Genomic DNA, 15,940 nt, shown 5'->3' with positions numbered 1-15,940 from the left:
CATATCAAATTGTTTGCACGTGTTGGAGTTGAAGGACCACTGATAGTTAAACCTGTTCCAGCTGGAGTGGAATTCCTGAGAAATTCCTCCTCCCTGATACAGCAAGAGGCACCTTCTCAATGATTTAGGTGCATGTCTCTCAGCATTCTCCTGCAGCCACCCAATCCTATAGACTATCAGGTGGGAATGTAACCTTAGCCACCACCCCCACCACCACTCCCCCTCCTCACTATGTAATGCTGACCAAAGCAGTCTGGAGGAGGAGGAGGGGGAGGGGCAGGGGGGCAGGCTAAAGTTAGGGTTAGAGAGAGGGGCTGGTCACTGAGTGCACAGCTCACTTCCTAGGGCAAAACAAGAACATTGCAAAGGCAGAAAAACAAGCACACATGCAGCCTTGTCTTGCATTGCACAACCTTGTGGATAAGCAGATTCTTAGGGATATATTCATTCAGATTTGGACACATTTGGAACTGATTTCCGGACAGCTGGGCTCTCCTCACCTCCCTCTTACTCACTTTCCTGTGTGCTGTAGTGAGCGAGAGAGAGCGCAGACTAACAGAGGTGTGCTAAGTGAGATACTCACATGTCTCAGCAGGATCAGCGTTACAAGAGAAGAACAAACGCAAGGTAAGTCGATACCTAAGTGTTAAAGCGAGCTGTCAGCAAACACTTTCAACTTTGTCTGAAACTCTAAAACTCTCCACTGTAAAGTTGTTGTTGTAATGATTGTAAGACATACACTCTTAAAAATAAATGGTTCTTTGAGGGATATCATAGAAGAATAACTTTTGGTTTCATAAGGACAATAGAAGAGTGTTAGATAGAAGAGTGTAGAGAACCTTCTGATTGGTAAAGGACCCTTAAATCAAGTGAAAGTTCTTGTTGTGTGTTGTTTACTCCAAAAAGGGGAAACAGGCTAGGTTACACTTTCAGTTTTAACTGCGGAAAGTACAGTAATATCTGAGGGTACTTTGAGTGGAGGATGGGCTCAGGGCTTAGGGTTAGGTGTGTAAATACAGAGCTTTACTGTCTTTTAGGGTTGCAATCCTGGTTTCCCATTGTTTTACCCCACATGATCATGATCATTTTCCTGCGTTGTTGCTTACAACACTGTAAACCTTTCATGTGTTTGTACAGTCACACATACACACACACACACTGCTTTGATCCAGTTTTTGCTGTTTTATCCCCACCTCTTTTTCCAGCACTCCTACTGTGTGGTTGCAACATGCCACAGGACTAAGATATCATCACATATTTGCTAGGATGTTAAGCTTGAAAGGGGCGTTTTCCTTTCTGTCTTTTTTTTCGGCTTATCACTTTTTTTCAGCAGGAAATCCTTGAAGAGTGTGTATGTCAGGCCGAAGTGGGAGCTGACACACCACATTTGACCTGTAGTCAAAATAAGTAAAGACTGGCAGCAGAGAAGGGTGTGTGAGTGCATGTGATGCCATGTTTGAGATGAGACGAAAGCAAAGCAACATCTGTTGAAGCCACAGAGCACATTTCCTGTTCAGATGTGCAGAAATTGAGATTCCTATCCTGCTATTGTTGGCAGTTCCTTTTATGATAAACTTCAGCATCATGTACGCAAACGCTGCAAATGTACTTATTAGAGCCATTATATCTGCAGTGATTCACTGGTGAGGTTCTGTTTAAATATGCTGCACCTTTCCATTCATTGACGAGGAGCAGATTCAATACACAGTACTGTGCAAAAAATGTAAGACCTCTGTTAAAATTCGAATAGAAGAGCTCTGTATCTGAGCAGTATTTAGGGATGTCCCGACCAGATTACTGTGCGCCCTCAATTCGTCAATTTGAGTCTTTGTGTACCGAGCAGGTCTTTGTGTTTGTAGAAATAGTACAGTCATGCAGTTTAGATAAGATGTGCTGCTGATTAATACTGTGGGATAAAGTGGGATTTAGTCTCAGCACCCAAAACACCGGAGATTACTACATCCACGCCACGTGGCACTTCACACCAGTCCAGCAGTTCTGGCAAAACATTATCACCCTCCTTTCTCATGCCTTAACCAGCCCTATTCAGTCATCACCATCACTTTGCCTGTTAGGACGACCATCAACAACCAAATGTGACAAAAGATAACAACAGAATACTCTATATAGCGCTAATCATCACCAAAAAAACTGAATAATCATCACCAAAAAAACTGAATAATCATCAACCACCAAATGAACTGAAAGTCAAAACATAGCCTTTTCATCATTCACTGGAAAAAAACTACTAAAGGGCTTTATCTCAATGGAAAAACTGTCAGAATCCATGAAAAACAAAAAGACTTCACCAAACCCACGTTGAAGCCCCATAATAGAACTAATCCAAAAAGACATATCAAAACAGTGTGAGCAATATGCATTAAAAAAATGTTTGTTTGTATTTTGCTCCCTTTTTGTTCCCTTGTTTGTTTCCGCATTTTTATTTTATTTTATATTACATAAAAAATAGTTATTTCTGTAAATAAATCATAAAGTACGGCAGTGGTGGGCAAAAAGAAAAAATTATACTAAAGTAAAATCACTTTATTTTTAGTAACAGTTTCTACAGAGAGACATCCTGGACTGATTAGTTTGGTAGAGACTTAGTAGTCACTTTAAAAAAAAAAACATCCCTGACCATTCAGCTCTCAGCTTCTTTAAAACACTGCCGTCAGATCACTTCATGCATGTATGTATGGACTGATATATACTGTTGTTGGTCGACTACTGGTATGAAATAACTGGTATATAGTGGGCGAGTGTGCGATGATTGTGTTTCTACAGCGTGTCTATTAGCATTAGCGTTAGCCTCCACTTGGTTCTGAATGTGCTCTTCAGTGCTTGTTTAAATACAAAGAAATGCATGCGGTTCTCCCGCTGGTAAAACGGAGCTTTTCAGTGATAGTTTTATAAAGGTTCAAATATTATGGTCTGTTTTCATGTTCCACTGTTATATAGCTCCACACTGCAGACTCTTCGATTGCCTTCTGAGAACATCCTTATTGCTGCCGGCTGGGAGTCCGAATGTCCGTTAATGGTGCCTTAAGGCCGAAAGATGGTGCTCTGGACACCGTGGTTAAAACATGTCTCAGAGCTGGATTTAAATAGCCAATATATTAAAACTCACTGGCAGTAAGTCAGCATTACATTAAAATGTCTCCAAAGCTCTCCTCATGGAAGTCTAGTATTGTTAATATACATCATCCATCATTTTTATCACCAGTTTTAAATGATGTGCCCAAAGCTTTTGCTCAGTACTGTATACAGACCTGTTACCTTGCAGCGAATGTACATATTTTGTCCATTATTAATCAAGTATATTTAAAATTGGACACAACAGCTGTTGGAAACTAAATGAAACTATGAATAAATTCTGAACAAGCCTCTGTGGCTTCCGTTTACTGTGGTACAGACCTAAATGAGTGTTGACATTATATTGAGGACATGACTGTGGCTTAGCCTAACCATGGCTTCTCTGTTGACCACTAAAGGTGCTGCGAGTGCAACTGCATGCTCTCTCACTGGTACTATGAGAGAGATGGACAGTTCTTCTGTACAAAAGACTACTGGGCCCGCTTTGGGAAACAGTGTCGGGGCTGCTCAGAAATCATCACTACCGGCGTCATTATGGTAAGAGGACTGTGTAGCCAAGCTCATGCATCATAGCTGTACATCTTTATAGGTTGCCTTTAATCATGTCCCATTGTATATCCAAATGCCAGCAAATTACAAAGGATTTAACTGGCATTTCGTGGCTGTCACGCAAAAACCTTAAAAAATCTCCAAAATGGAAACTTTACAGGAGAAGGAAAAAGTCCTTAGATTTCAGTGAAAGTCAATGTACAAATAATTTATTCAAAGTCATTTTGGAGCATTTGTATTGGCCCATCAAGGTTTTTGCATGACAGCAGCAACATACATTTTTCTGAATGGTGAAGTTTAGTCTCTTCTTGTTCTGAGTGAGACATTATTCAGGTTTCAACAGCTGGACAACATCCACACTGCCCGCTTCGCCACACTGAAATGTAAACAAAACATTTAAAACCAGTGATCTCCTTTCCTGCAACTGTGTATCCACATATTTCAATAAATTTAAATTATGTTGGAAAAGCCATTTCAGTAGATGAGGTAAAAAAGTTACATCTGATATGTCAATGTAAAATTCAACTATTTAGAGGTTTGATTGTAAACAGTGAACATACAGACAGCAGCTGACCCTCTGACCATCTAACCTTCCTTAAAGCATTTGGTTAGGCTGGGAGCACTTTCCCTGAATGGTCCATTATTGATGCCTCGGTGATGCTCACCTGACATTCAACTAACTTTCATCTGAATATGTATTACATTTGACTGAACTTATGAATGTAAATGACTCTCTATTAAATGTAACCCTGCACGTAACCCTAATCCTAATCTTAACTGTACCCTTGAGTCAACCCTAAATCCTAACTGTAACCCTAACTTTAAACTAAACCTTAAATCTAGTTAAATAGTTGTTAGTTGAATGTCAGGTGAGCATTTACGAGGCATCTATAATGGACAATCCAAGGAAAGTGTTACTCATGTTTTTTTGGGACATTTTCAATAACTTTTAATCCACAATTTCATGATATCAGAAATTAAAACATCAACATGTTTATATTCATCAAAATGAAATGAATGTTTTTGCTTTTCCAAATTTATTATAAATACAAATTGTACATTTTTGTAAGATATTTTAGATTGTCAAACATATAAGACATGCTGGAATGATAAAGAATATTTTAAAATATGATCATATATTCAGTTTGAATTCTTATTACTTACATAATCTTACATAAAATACAATGAATTATCACAGCTACATTTTTATTATTTCACATATCCTCTTCGTTTTCCCCAGTAGTACACATTGTTCAAAACAAGCTGTGCATTAGGCTGCTTGGGCCTTATAAATAAAAGCTGTTTGCCTCATGAAGTCAACATAGACATCTGGAGGCAGGACTTGTAAATGTAAATGTTTCTTGCCACAGGCGAACACAGCAGTGTACGGTGCATTTTAATTATTAATGTTTAATTTGTACACAGTTGCAAAAACACATTTAATCAGTTTTTAAAGCAGTTTTTAGTACATACTGGCAGTTATTACACACACATTTACAGCATATTACGCATGCATTGATAAATGGGAGGCCAAGTCTCAATGCTAAAATGAATAGGTTAAATGAATAAAAACACAGGTTGGTGTTAGTCAAGAATACTAAACCTATGCTTTATATAGACAGAAAGTGTTGCAACCATGCCTTGGTTTTCTGTAAATTCTCAACAAACTGCTAAATACTGATGTTATTTAAATGTATTTTATTCAAAATTGCATGATGTGCATGATGTTTGGTAAAGGAGAGGGTATACTTGTGCACACCAATTCATATGGCTTCTTTAGAAACTATACTATGATAGTGAACTATACTATGATTCAGTGCAGTGTTCTGCTTCTTATAGCACATGAACTATCTTAGTTAGGAGACTTCCTATGAATAGTGTCATGTCGATGAGTGTTACACGAGGATTCAATGAAAGTCTTGAGTAACAAGAGAACAAGTCTGTTTAAAGACTAAAAACTCAAAATCCAAATAATTGCTGATATGTTTGTGCTCTTCACCTTAGAAAATAACATTTTATAGTAACCTTGTTATAATGATGCTACTGGTATTATTTCTGTTGTTATTAGCTTATATTAATTCATAGGATACATTCAATTGTTTTATCATCCCCAAAGAGAAACTCAAGGAGTGTCAGGTTTCACAAGATTACATAAGAATGAATAAGACATCCCATGCTAATTAAGTTACAATTAGTTGGGTGGGAGGCTTAATGTTCCTCTTTTTGTGGTGAAAATGTGTGAGTGTCCTCTTACTGAGTGCAGATTACTCCCCCCCCCACACACACACACACACACACACTCTCCTCCTACTCTCATTCAGTCACTTCCTTCTATTCATTGTGCGGTTTGAGCTCATATCTGAAGAGCTGATATCATCGCCGCCCTTCCCCCTCAAACGTTAGACCCCCACATCCTCTGTTTCTGTCTCTTTACTGATAGAATAATGTTTGCAAAAACAATACGTGCATTAAACTGCTTGTTCTTGTCCTCTTCCTTCCTCTCGACAGGTGGCCGGAGAGCACAAGTATCATTCAGAGTGCTTCATCTGTGAAAACTGCGGCATGTTCATTGGAGACGGGGATTCTTACACCTTAGTGGAGCACTCCAAATTGTACTGGTTAGTTTGAAAGCCACTAAGTCATTAGGGGTGCAGTGTGGCTTTATGTTCAGCACTCATGTACACTACTGTTCAGCACTCATGTACACTACTGTTCAGCACTCATGCACACTACTGTTCAGCACTCATGTACACTACTGTTCAGCACTCATGCACACTACTGTTCAGCACTCATGTACAATGTTTACAGATGCTTAACTCTTAGAAATTACAACACAAAAACGAGCTGAGTTTACATTATTTCTCAGTAATGTCTCATTGTAATAAGCAGCAGATGTGTGTGAGGCATTATGTTGATGAGACATTAACCCCTTAAACAGCCTATGAACCGCAGACAAGCTGAAAGTGTACAGTTTGTACAGAAGTCCCTGTAGTTACTGAGTAATACGCCTTAGTGTGTAATAAGCCTTTCGGCCTTAAGGGGTTAAGCAAATAGCATTGTAGTAACACATTTGGTCAGTCATACAAGAAATACCACCGTGTTTTACCATTAGTGTGACATAGCTATTTCTGAGCATTTGCTTGAGCTTTTTTTTTACCACACTGTCACATAACTGTTTTTTATGTAAATTCCCCATCAAATGCTCATGATTCTAAAAACTTAAAGGCATCAAGCGCTTCCGTATAGTTTGTGCTAATCTCTAAATCTGCATGTGAAACCTTGATGCTTTTTCTTTTCTTGTTTGTTCGTTTTGCTGTCACTTTTGACTGTGGTTGGAAGTTGTTGTTTAATTGTACATCCTCTTGATAGTTTATTCCCCAAATATTTGTTTTCACTGTTCATTTTTTGCGTTATTGTACCAAATAGTACTTCTGCTTTATTTATTAGAATAAGTGTCTTCATATAAGTTCATTAACATGGTGACTTTAAATGGCTTGTACTGAGGTCACATGTTTAAAAGTGGTAAAGCTATTGCAGTACACTGAGAACCGTCAGCCTTTCTATAAGAATAGTGACTGCGCCACATATTTTGGTGTGGTGTAGTATGATCACCACCAAGTTTTGGGAAACTGGTCCAACAGTGTGTGTGAAATCAAAAGAAAAGAGGTGCTTCAACCAACTGATTGTAGAGATGCAACCAAAAAAGAGGTGCAGAATCAATACTATAGAAAAGCTTCTTTATTTAATTAGAAACATGATATTTTGGCCCAAGCGCCAAGACCTTCATCAGATAAACAAAACACTACATAGATTTCAGATTTCTATTGGACCAGATTCCTAAAACTTGGTGGTGATCATACTACACCACACCAAAATGTGTGGCGCAGTCACTATTCATTACTCCATCACTGCCATGACTATATTAAGTTATACTACACCATGATTGTTATATTATGATTATGATCAGAGCAGTTCAACAGTTTAGATGGTTTGGTAATTTTCATCATTAATGTTTAAAGAGTTCTGATCAGAGGAGAATGGGTCGGGTCCCCCTTGTAAGTCTTGGTTCCTCCCAAGGTTTCTTCCTCCAGCTCTGAAGGAGTTTTTCCTTGCCACTGTCGCCGTTGGCTTGCTCACTGGGGGTCTTAGATCCTTCTTATGTTATTTCTTTTTTGTCTTTGTCTTTTACTAATTACTGATCATGCAAAGCTGCTTAGTGATGATAACAGTTGTAAAAAGCGCTATTCAAATAAATTTGACCTGACTTGACTATTCATAAAGAAATGGTGATGGTTCTCAGTGTGCCACAATAGCTTTACCACCTTTATAGAGTGCTGCACCTTTTTGCATAAAGACCAGGATAATATGTTTAAAGGTTCAAATATTAATAAAATCTAAAAACAGACTGTTGTCACTGTCGAGACAAACCTTGCATCTGCATTTTTCTAAAAGAAGGATTTTTTTCTCCATTATTCTGCGAGTTTGTATATTTTGTACATTTTGTTGATAAAAGGGTTTTTACTCAGCGATTAAGATATGTTACGTCAGCTCTACCTTTCTATGTTTATATATATATATATATATATATATATATATATATATATATATATATTCGTACAGATTGTGACTGTCTTTGAACTTATACTGCAGTGGGCACTGTTACTATCAGTGTGCATCAGTGAGACATCCAGGGGCAGAATTTTCTGGACTTCCTCATACAGTGGCGCTGGTGTCGTTCCCTCCTTCGGTGGAAAGCAGGAGAGGTCTCTTCCTGAGGGTGGATCAGTGTTCCATCAATGGAAACAGCCCTGTTGTCAGAGTGTCTCAGTGAGTCTGACTGATTTACCCACCACAAACTCCAATACACTCCTGTAAACTCCACCACAGGCTTGTTTTCAGTTGCTCACCATCTGCCTTTCTACAGATTAGATTCATACAGCACCAGTTCTGAGATGAAGGGCCTGATTCATGTTGGAGACACTGTCCTTGAGATCAATGGAATCCCTGCGCAGAACGTTCCACCTAATGAGGTAAGATGTGATGAAATGACGTACAATTCATCTCAGTGATGATTCAGCGCCAACATGTGATATTCCTCTCTAACAGATTGACCTTTTGATCCATGACATTGAGCACGGGCTGAAGCTCACTGTAGAGCACAACCCTAATGGCCCGATGGAAGAACCGTTTGGACCCTTGAAAGAGGAGGCAGACCAACCAGGAAAATTAGCCGTCTTCCCTCCTCAGAGTCAAAGTCCCCGGCAACGCTCCAGACACATTCTGTAAGAAGTATTCTCTCACTACACCGATACACTCAAACCATAATTTGGACAGTGACCATTAGCGGCTACCGAGTAGCCCTACTGTCTAAACCAGGAGTCTGGCCGGGAGTCCAGAGAAGCATAACTGGCCTCACCCCCCTCGGTTGATTACATGACTCTTAATTAGGCTGTTAGCTGACATAGCATGCAGCAGACATAATTGGCAGTTAGCAACACCCCTCTGAGCACATTACGCTGTCCAATGAGGTGACTGGGCAGTAAGCGTTTATTTGCTCACAAAAACACGGATAGTAATAAATACAGTTACATTAATAAAATAAGTAGTGATTTTGTGGATCAGCTTCTCTCATTTATATATATATATTTAATGAAAATGCTGTCACGCTGTCAGCATTTAAAACCTTCTTGGCATCCTGGTGTAGCCTGTCAGAGTAAAGTGGGAAGGGACGTGGAGAGGATTATACTGTGCATGTACTCATGCTCAAAATGACTGATCTTTTTTATTAGTCAATTATAAATTTTAGGGGTTGTGAAATTAGTGGCTTATTTAGTTTGAGTGACAGGTACTAAAATCTATTTTAAGTTCTACTGGAGTCAAAAGTCTGTGTTGTACAGAACCAGAGCTCTGTAGAATTATTTTATCATCAAACAATTTACAAAAATCGAATTAAATCTTGATCTCAGAATTGAAAACTTAAACACACGACAGGCTGCTTAAATTTGCTGTATTGAAAAATGAAAAATTTAGCTTAAAATATTACCTTATCATCTAATGCCTACCTCTGCTGTTCAGTCCCTTATTAAACTATATCAGGGGTGCTGTTGGTGGAATGAAACAAACCTATGCGATACCTGGTAGCTTTGAGGAGAAATCTGGAACCAAACCTTTGTTTATTTAACTAGCTTTAAAAGATTGTTTTTTAACAGGAAATGTATTAATGTTGTTCATTAAATATTTATTTAATGAAGCTTTCTTTCTCGGTTATGTTTTCCAACAAATGAATCTGGATGAAGTTGAATATGGTTTGGCTATTGTTTGTTGTTTAAGTCCATCAAAACAATCAGTATATTTCTTGATTACTTTCGGCTATTTTAAGTTGCACCCATTGCTGACACAGATGTGCAAATGCACACACACTGCTTGTCTAGTCCCTGTAGAGAGGTATTGTCAATAAAATAGAACTCCTTGCAGCAGATAAAGATGAACCTATTGGCACCATGCATGATGCCAGACGTGGGCCATCATCCTGACATCACTAATGCTCTTGTTGCTGAATGTAGGCAAATCCTCACAACATTGCTCGTCCAAACTCTACTAGAAGCCTTCCCTGGACAGTAGAGACAGTTACTCCAACAAAAGCAGGATAAACTCAATTGATTGTGGAACAAACAAAAGAATCTGTGTCCTGAAACCATTGTCCATATATATACACACTGTAAGCAGTGATAGTCCTACTCAGAATAACTGATTAGCCATAATAGTCTTTATTACAATGTTTAAATTTTTAGTAGGAAAACAATGCACATGTTTATGATGCAGATTAAATGAAGAATTATCCACTGACCTTTAGCATCACATAATCATTGACATCTGTTGCTCTACCACTCTCTAACTCTCTGTATTCTTGCTGTGTCCCCCCTGTAGGCGTAGCTGCAGCATTGATAAAAGCCAGTGTTCACACAGCCACTTGCCACTGCTTTCTCATAGAAGAGACATTAACCGCTCAGAGTCTTTACGTGTCGACCCTGTTGACAAGACACAGCGTATCTTCCGCCCCTCTGACCTCATATATGGGGAGGTTTTGGGCAAGGGTTTCTTTGGACAAGCCATTAAGGTAAAGAGGAACCGGTGATCGTTGCAGTGTAGTCCAGTCCAGCACAGTGTTAAGTTAAAAGCATGTGTTATCTTTGGTTGCCAGGTGACGCATCAGGAAACAGGAGAAGTCATGGTGATGAAGGAACTTCTTCGTTTTGATGAGGAAACTCAGCAGACGTTTCTCAAAGAGGTCCGTGGCCTTTTGATCTCCTGATTGAATCACTAATAAGTCATTTCTCAATAGGGCTGAAACTGCAAATTTGCAACAAGGTGGTAACAAACTGAAAACATGTCAGTACTGCAATTACATTTAATGGCAAGAATGTCTCTGTACAGTTCAGTGCAAAGTGTGAAGCTATTTATCTTGGGAGTAACGCGTACTTGTTAACAACAACACTATTTGACGGGGCTCCGGGTGGTCCAGCTGACTACTCACGCTGATCACGCTGTCACTATGATCTGAATTCTGGTCATGCTGCTAGCCATCAGCAGCCAAGGCCCAGAGAGAGCACAATTGGCCTTCATCTGTCCAGGGTGGCTAGATGATCCTCTCCCTCCACATCGCTTTGTTGCAGTGCTGGCCATCACTGGCGTCTGCAGGCTGGTGCGTCGAAGCCAGATATGCGGTGCTTCACTTTAGGCGCATTGGTTGCCCAGCAATGTTGCATCAGCAGCAGTTCAAAAATCAGTGGCTTGACTGCACATGCGTCAGAGGGGGCATATGCTAGTCTGCCCTCACTGGTGTCAGGGGCATTGTGTGTGATGGGGGGGGAGATTACATGCAGGTTGGGTAATTGGCAGTCCAAATTGGGGAGAAAATGGGAGAAAATCCCAAAAATGAATATTAAGAACACTTATGACAATAAATAAAAAATACACATAGTATTTTTCAATACACATAGTAAATAAAAGGTGTTTTTACTTCTTTGTGTTACGTTTGTGTGTATTCTAATGTTCTAACTTTTACATAATATTGCTAGCTCTGTTTGATTAAATGGACAAATGGGGTTTCATACAATTTCATACAAATTTCATACAAACATTTTATGTAAATGTTATTTTACAATACATTTGAAGTTTTTTGTATAAATGAAGCCTAAAATAATCTTTCTCCAGGTAAAAGTGATGCGCTGCCTGGATCACCCAAATGTCCTCAAGTTCATTGGAATCTTATTCAAAGACAAACGACTGAACCTCATCTCTGAATATGTGCCAGGAGGGACACTGAGGGAAACCATACAGAAAATGGTTTGCATATTTCTACTTCTTCCTCTTTGTCTTATTATTCTTATTATTATAATAAAAAACTACTGTTTATGTAGTTTATGTAACTTATATCCTGAATGGTTTTAAATCTAGCATGTGGAATAAAATCACTATTTCTGTTCCATCATTTTATGCAATAGGACAACAATTACCCCTGGAACCTTAGAGTAAGCTATGCAAGAGACATCTCTGCAGGAATGGTGAGTATTAGGACCTCACACATTATAATTTGTCCCGAGTGTATTGGTTTCTTATTTATAATTGTTTTAAACTCAGTGGATGACAGCTACAGCATTTCAACATTGTTATTCAATTCAACTTTTGAATTATTATACTAGTAATCATACAAATACAGGGTTGTACAGTACAATGAAACACTGTTAGGTGCAGAATAGGTAGGACATGATACAATAGTGCAAGGTCTATAACCAAAACACAAGACATGATGCATAGACAATAAGTACAAAGACAAGAAATGCAATAAATACACAAATATTCAAATATGTATGTGTACCTGTGCAAATGTGTGCATGAAGGCTGGGTTGTTAAGGTCCAAACTAAGTTACTACACTAATAGTAAAATGGAATAAATATCCAATGTATTGTAAATGTCTCCAAAAATCTTACTTTTTAACTTAATTTGAAAATCTGATGTTTCTTTCTTCTATAAAATTATTTTGGAATATGTGAATTTTTTAAATGATAGTAACAATATGCAGCTGCAGCTGTGATCAGACAATAACAGGATCATCTGAATTTTTCTTCTCATCCTCTGTTTTCTTCCTACAGGCCTACCTGCATTCCATGAATGTTATACATCGAGATCTAAACTCACATAATTGCCTTGTCAAACAGGTAAAACCCAACAACGACACTGACTGTATTAAAACTGTAATTTTCCCCGTAGTCCTGTTTCATAGCCTTGCTCAAACTTCACAGAATCAGACTGTGGTGGTAGCTGACTTCGGACTGGCCCGACTTGTGATGGAGGATAAACCCCAGAGACGGAATTCTACCCCTGAACAAATCTCCACCCTGAAAAAGCCACAGCGGAAGAAAAGATACACAGTGGTGGGGAACCCATACTGGATGGCACCAGAGATGATCCGAGGTGAGCTAAAAAAAATCTGCAGATTGGAAATGGGCTGTAATTTATAGCCTTTCAACATGTGTAAAGAATCAACAGCACAACAAATCCTTCATGGTCTGTTTTTTTATCTCAAAGGAATAAGCTATGATGAACGAGTTGACATCTTCTCTTTTGGGATCATTCTCTGTGAGGTAAGTTTTACTTAGATAGCAATAGGGACCACTCAGCATGTTAAAGAAAGATGTATAAAGGCTGCAGACTGACTCTCTTTTCTTTGTCTCAGATTATTGGCAGAGTGTACGCTGATCCAGACTACCTACCTCGCACTATGGAATTTGGCCTAGGTGTGAACGAATTCCTAGAGCGCTACTATCCCACTGAATGCCCACCCTCCTTCTTTCCATTTGCAGCTCTTTGCTGTGACACAGAGACAGAAAAACGGTAGGTTTTGTCATCCGCCCCCCCCCCCCCCCCCCCCCCAAGTAAACAGGCCTGTGCAATGTTGTGAGAAGGTACTTGCTTTCTAGCTAATTTTCTTTTACAGTCTCACATTGAATTAGGTTAGATCATATTTGTGTAAGATCCTGTAATATTGCTCTACTGCCTCGGTTCTGTATCTCTCTGCTTGTGGGAAAACGTGTCCTTAAGTAGTGAATCAAAGTGCAAATGACTCTTCCTGACTGTAGGAGGAGCCCAGGAGCGAAGAAATGCCCATTTTCCATTGTGTTGCTATAAACATGTTTCAGCTTCAGCTTATAGACAGAAATACTCAGAGTCTACTTAAGAATTCTCTGATACAGACCATAATTCACAATTCCTTCAATGATAATTCGTCCAGATCCCGAGTGAGCAAATCATCCCCACTACCACCACCACATTTCAATGTTTGGATGATGTTCCTATTGTGAAATGCAGGGTTAATTTTAAGCCACATAAAATATGACAAGAACGCATGTTTCTTTTGACTAGCCGCATTTCTGCATTGCTACTCTGCAATGAATAACATTTTGCCCAGGCCATTTTTACTGTAAGTTATGAATACTGAGCCTAGCTAAGGCACTGTAACAGCACTGAATACCTTCCCACTAAACTCTCTTTTTACCATTGTCATTTCTTTTATCTCCAGTCCCACATTTGCGAAGTTAGAAGAATGGCTGGAGAACTTGCTGATGCATTTGGACATTGGACTTCCTCTAATGTCAGAACTGGAAAAGGTGCGGCAGGCATTTTGGGAAAACCACAGCCAGTCTCAGCCTGCTAATGGGTTTCCAAGAGAACAAAAACAGACACCACTGTGAAGCCAAAATGAACCGTGAATAACATGCTGTGCTTTCAAGGCTCCTCAGTGTGTGAGGTTGAAGCTGAAAGAAGCTCTAGCAAACAAACTTTGAAGGAACTTTCATGAACAAGATTAGCATTTTAGTACAATCTGGATCCATTTACATTTGTGGCATTTAGCAGACGCTCTTATCCAGAGCGACTTACAAGGTTACTCATATTACAGAGGTGGGTCAGTGTAGTGTTAGGAGTCTTGCCCAAGGACTCTTATTGGTGTAGCGCAGCATAGTCACCCAGACCAGGAATTGAACCCCAGTCTCCCACATGGTGCGGTAGTTCACTGGCAGGTAGTGGTGTTATCTGTTGCGCCACACCAACCACTCTTACTGCTTAGGTTATAGTATCATAGCATTACACGATATACGCTATAGTGTCATTCAGCAACAGTGAAGCAGCTAATAGCTGCAGTGTTGAGGATAGTGCTAACTCAACAATTTCAGTAGATTATCTAATAAACATTGACTGGGTGGTACAAATATTGGAAGCTATGATCATGTCGTAGGTACACCTATTTTCTATCCAGCCATTGTACTAAAGTATGAAATACTGTGAATCTGTGCATGAAACTGACCGAATAAAACTGGATGTAGTTGTTAGTTTTAAGGTCATTTTTGTAGCCTATAGCTATACATAATTTATTTTATTATTTCTACAGAAGTGGTTAAAACTGAGTTTTCATCCACTACACTTAATGCCATGAAAATCATGGAATAATTCATATTTGTTTTTTTTTTGTTTTTTTTCAGAATTACTAAATAAGGCAGTATTAATATGATTTGGAAAACATGAAATTAAAAATAATGAAAATAAATGTCCTCAGTCTGCCATTGCTCTCCTTGTTTGACTGCTCAGCAAGATTATATACTATTTTTACATGTTTATATTGCTTCTGTTGTCAAATCAATAGGCCGGAATGAAAACAATCCGAAATGAATCATGAGTAACGAGGCTATTTTTCAAATGTAAGGAGTAGAAGTAAAAAGTTGGCTGAAAAAAAACAAAATTTCTACTTAAACAAAGTATTTGTACTTCATTACTTGACACCTAAGTGCTAAAAAGCACTTAAAATATACATTTCGATGGGGATCCTTCATTGCTCTAACTTTAATTGTATAAAATCCTGAACTACCCCAACCCCCATTATCTATACACAGGGCTGCCAGCAGGCAAGGCCGGGCATTACCTCAGTAAAAATATTAGCTAATAATGATCAATTATGAGTCAATTAATCACATTCTGATTTCAAATGGGTGGGGCCAGTTTCTTAAAAAAAAAATAAAAAAATAAACCATCACTCTAGGCCTTTTAAAAATCTTGCTGACATTCCTGACTGTGAATACAAGCATCAACCTAACAAGAGCTGCATTCCATCCCACAGGATCTTGAAGCTATAGTCTTTAGTATAACTATAGTATATTCCATGCAATGTCACCATCAAACACAAAACTACACTTGCGCTGTGTAGGCTGTTGTTCGAAGTTCCCTTCCAACCAACCATTTTGAATT

At 38.8% G+C, this 15,940-nt stretch overlaps 1 protein-coding gene across 2 annotated transcripts; it reads left to right on the top strand.

Moving 5' to 3' along the window:
- Positions 1-320: 320 nt before the first annotated feature.
- On the top strand, positions 321-15,369 carry limk1b (LIM domain kinase 1b). Of its 2 annotated transcripts, XM_072661608.1 has the most exons (15): positions 322-627; positions 3,492-3,630; positions 6,151-6,260; positions 8,293-8,469; positions 8,567-8,672; positions 8,749-8,924; positions 10,570-10,759; positions 10,844-10,930; positions 11,857-11,988; positions 12,147-12,206; positions 12,796-12,861; positions 12,946-13,117; positions 13,232-13,287; positions 13,380-13,537; positions 14,223-15,367. In XM_072661608.1, exons 1-15 carry the CDS (start codon positions 584-586, stop codon positions 14,392-14,394), a joined length of 1,845 nt encoding a protein of 614 aa, XP_072517709.1. In that variant the 5' UTR covers positions 322-583; the 3' UTR covers positions 14,395-15,367. The 2 variants fall into 2 exon arrangements, with proteins under 2 accessions (XP_072517708.1, XP_072517709.1); XM_072661607.1 differs by having other exon boundaries at positions 321-627; positions 12,796-13,117; positions 14,223-15,369.
- Positions 15,370-15,940: the final 571 nt, after the last annotated feature.

Source organism: Salminus brasiliensis, chromosome 18 (assembly GCF_030463535.1).
Source record: "Salminus brasiliensis chromosome 18, fSalBra1.hap2, whole genome shotgun sequence".
NCBI classification, from domain to species: Eukaryota; Metazoa; Chordata; class Actinopteri; order Characiformes; family Bryconidae; genus Salminus; species Salminus brasiliensis.
Note: the sequence above shows the minus strand (reverse complement) of the source record. Positions and strands in the feature narration are given on the sequence as shown.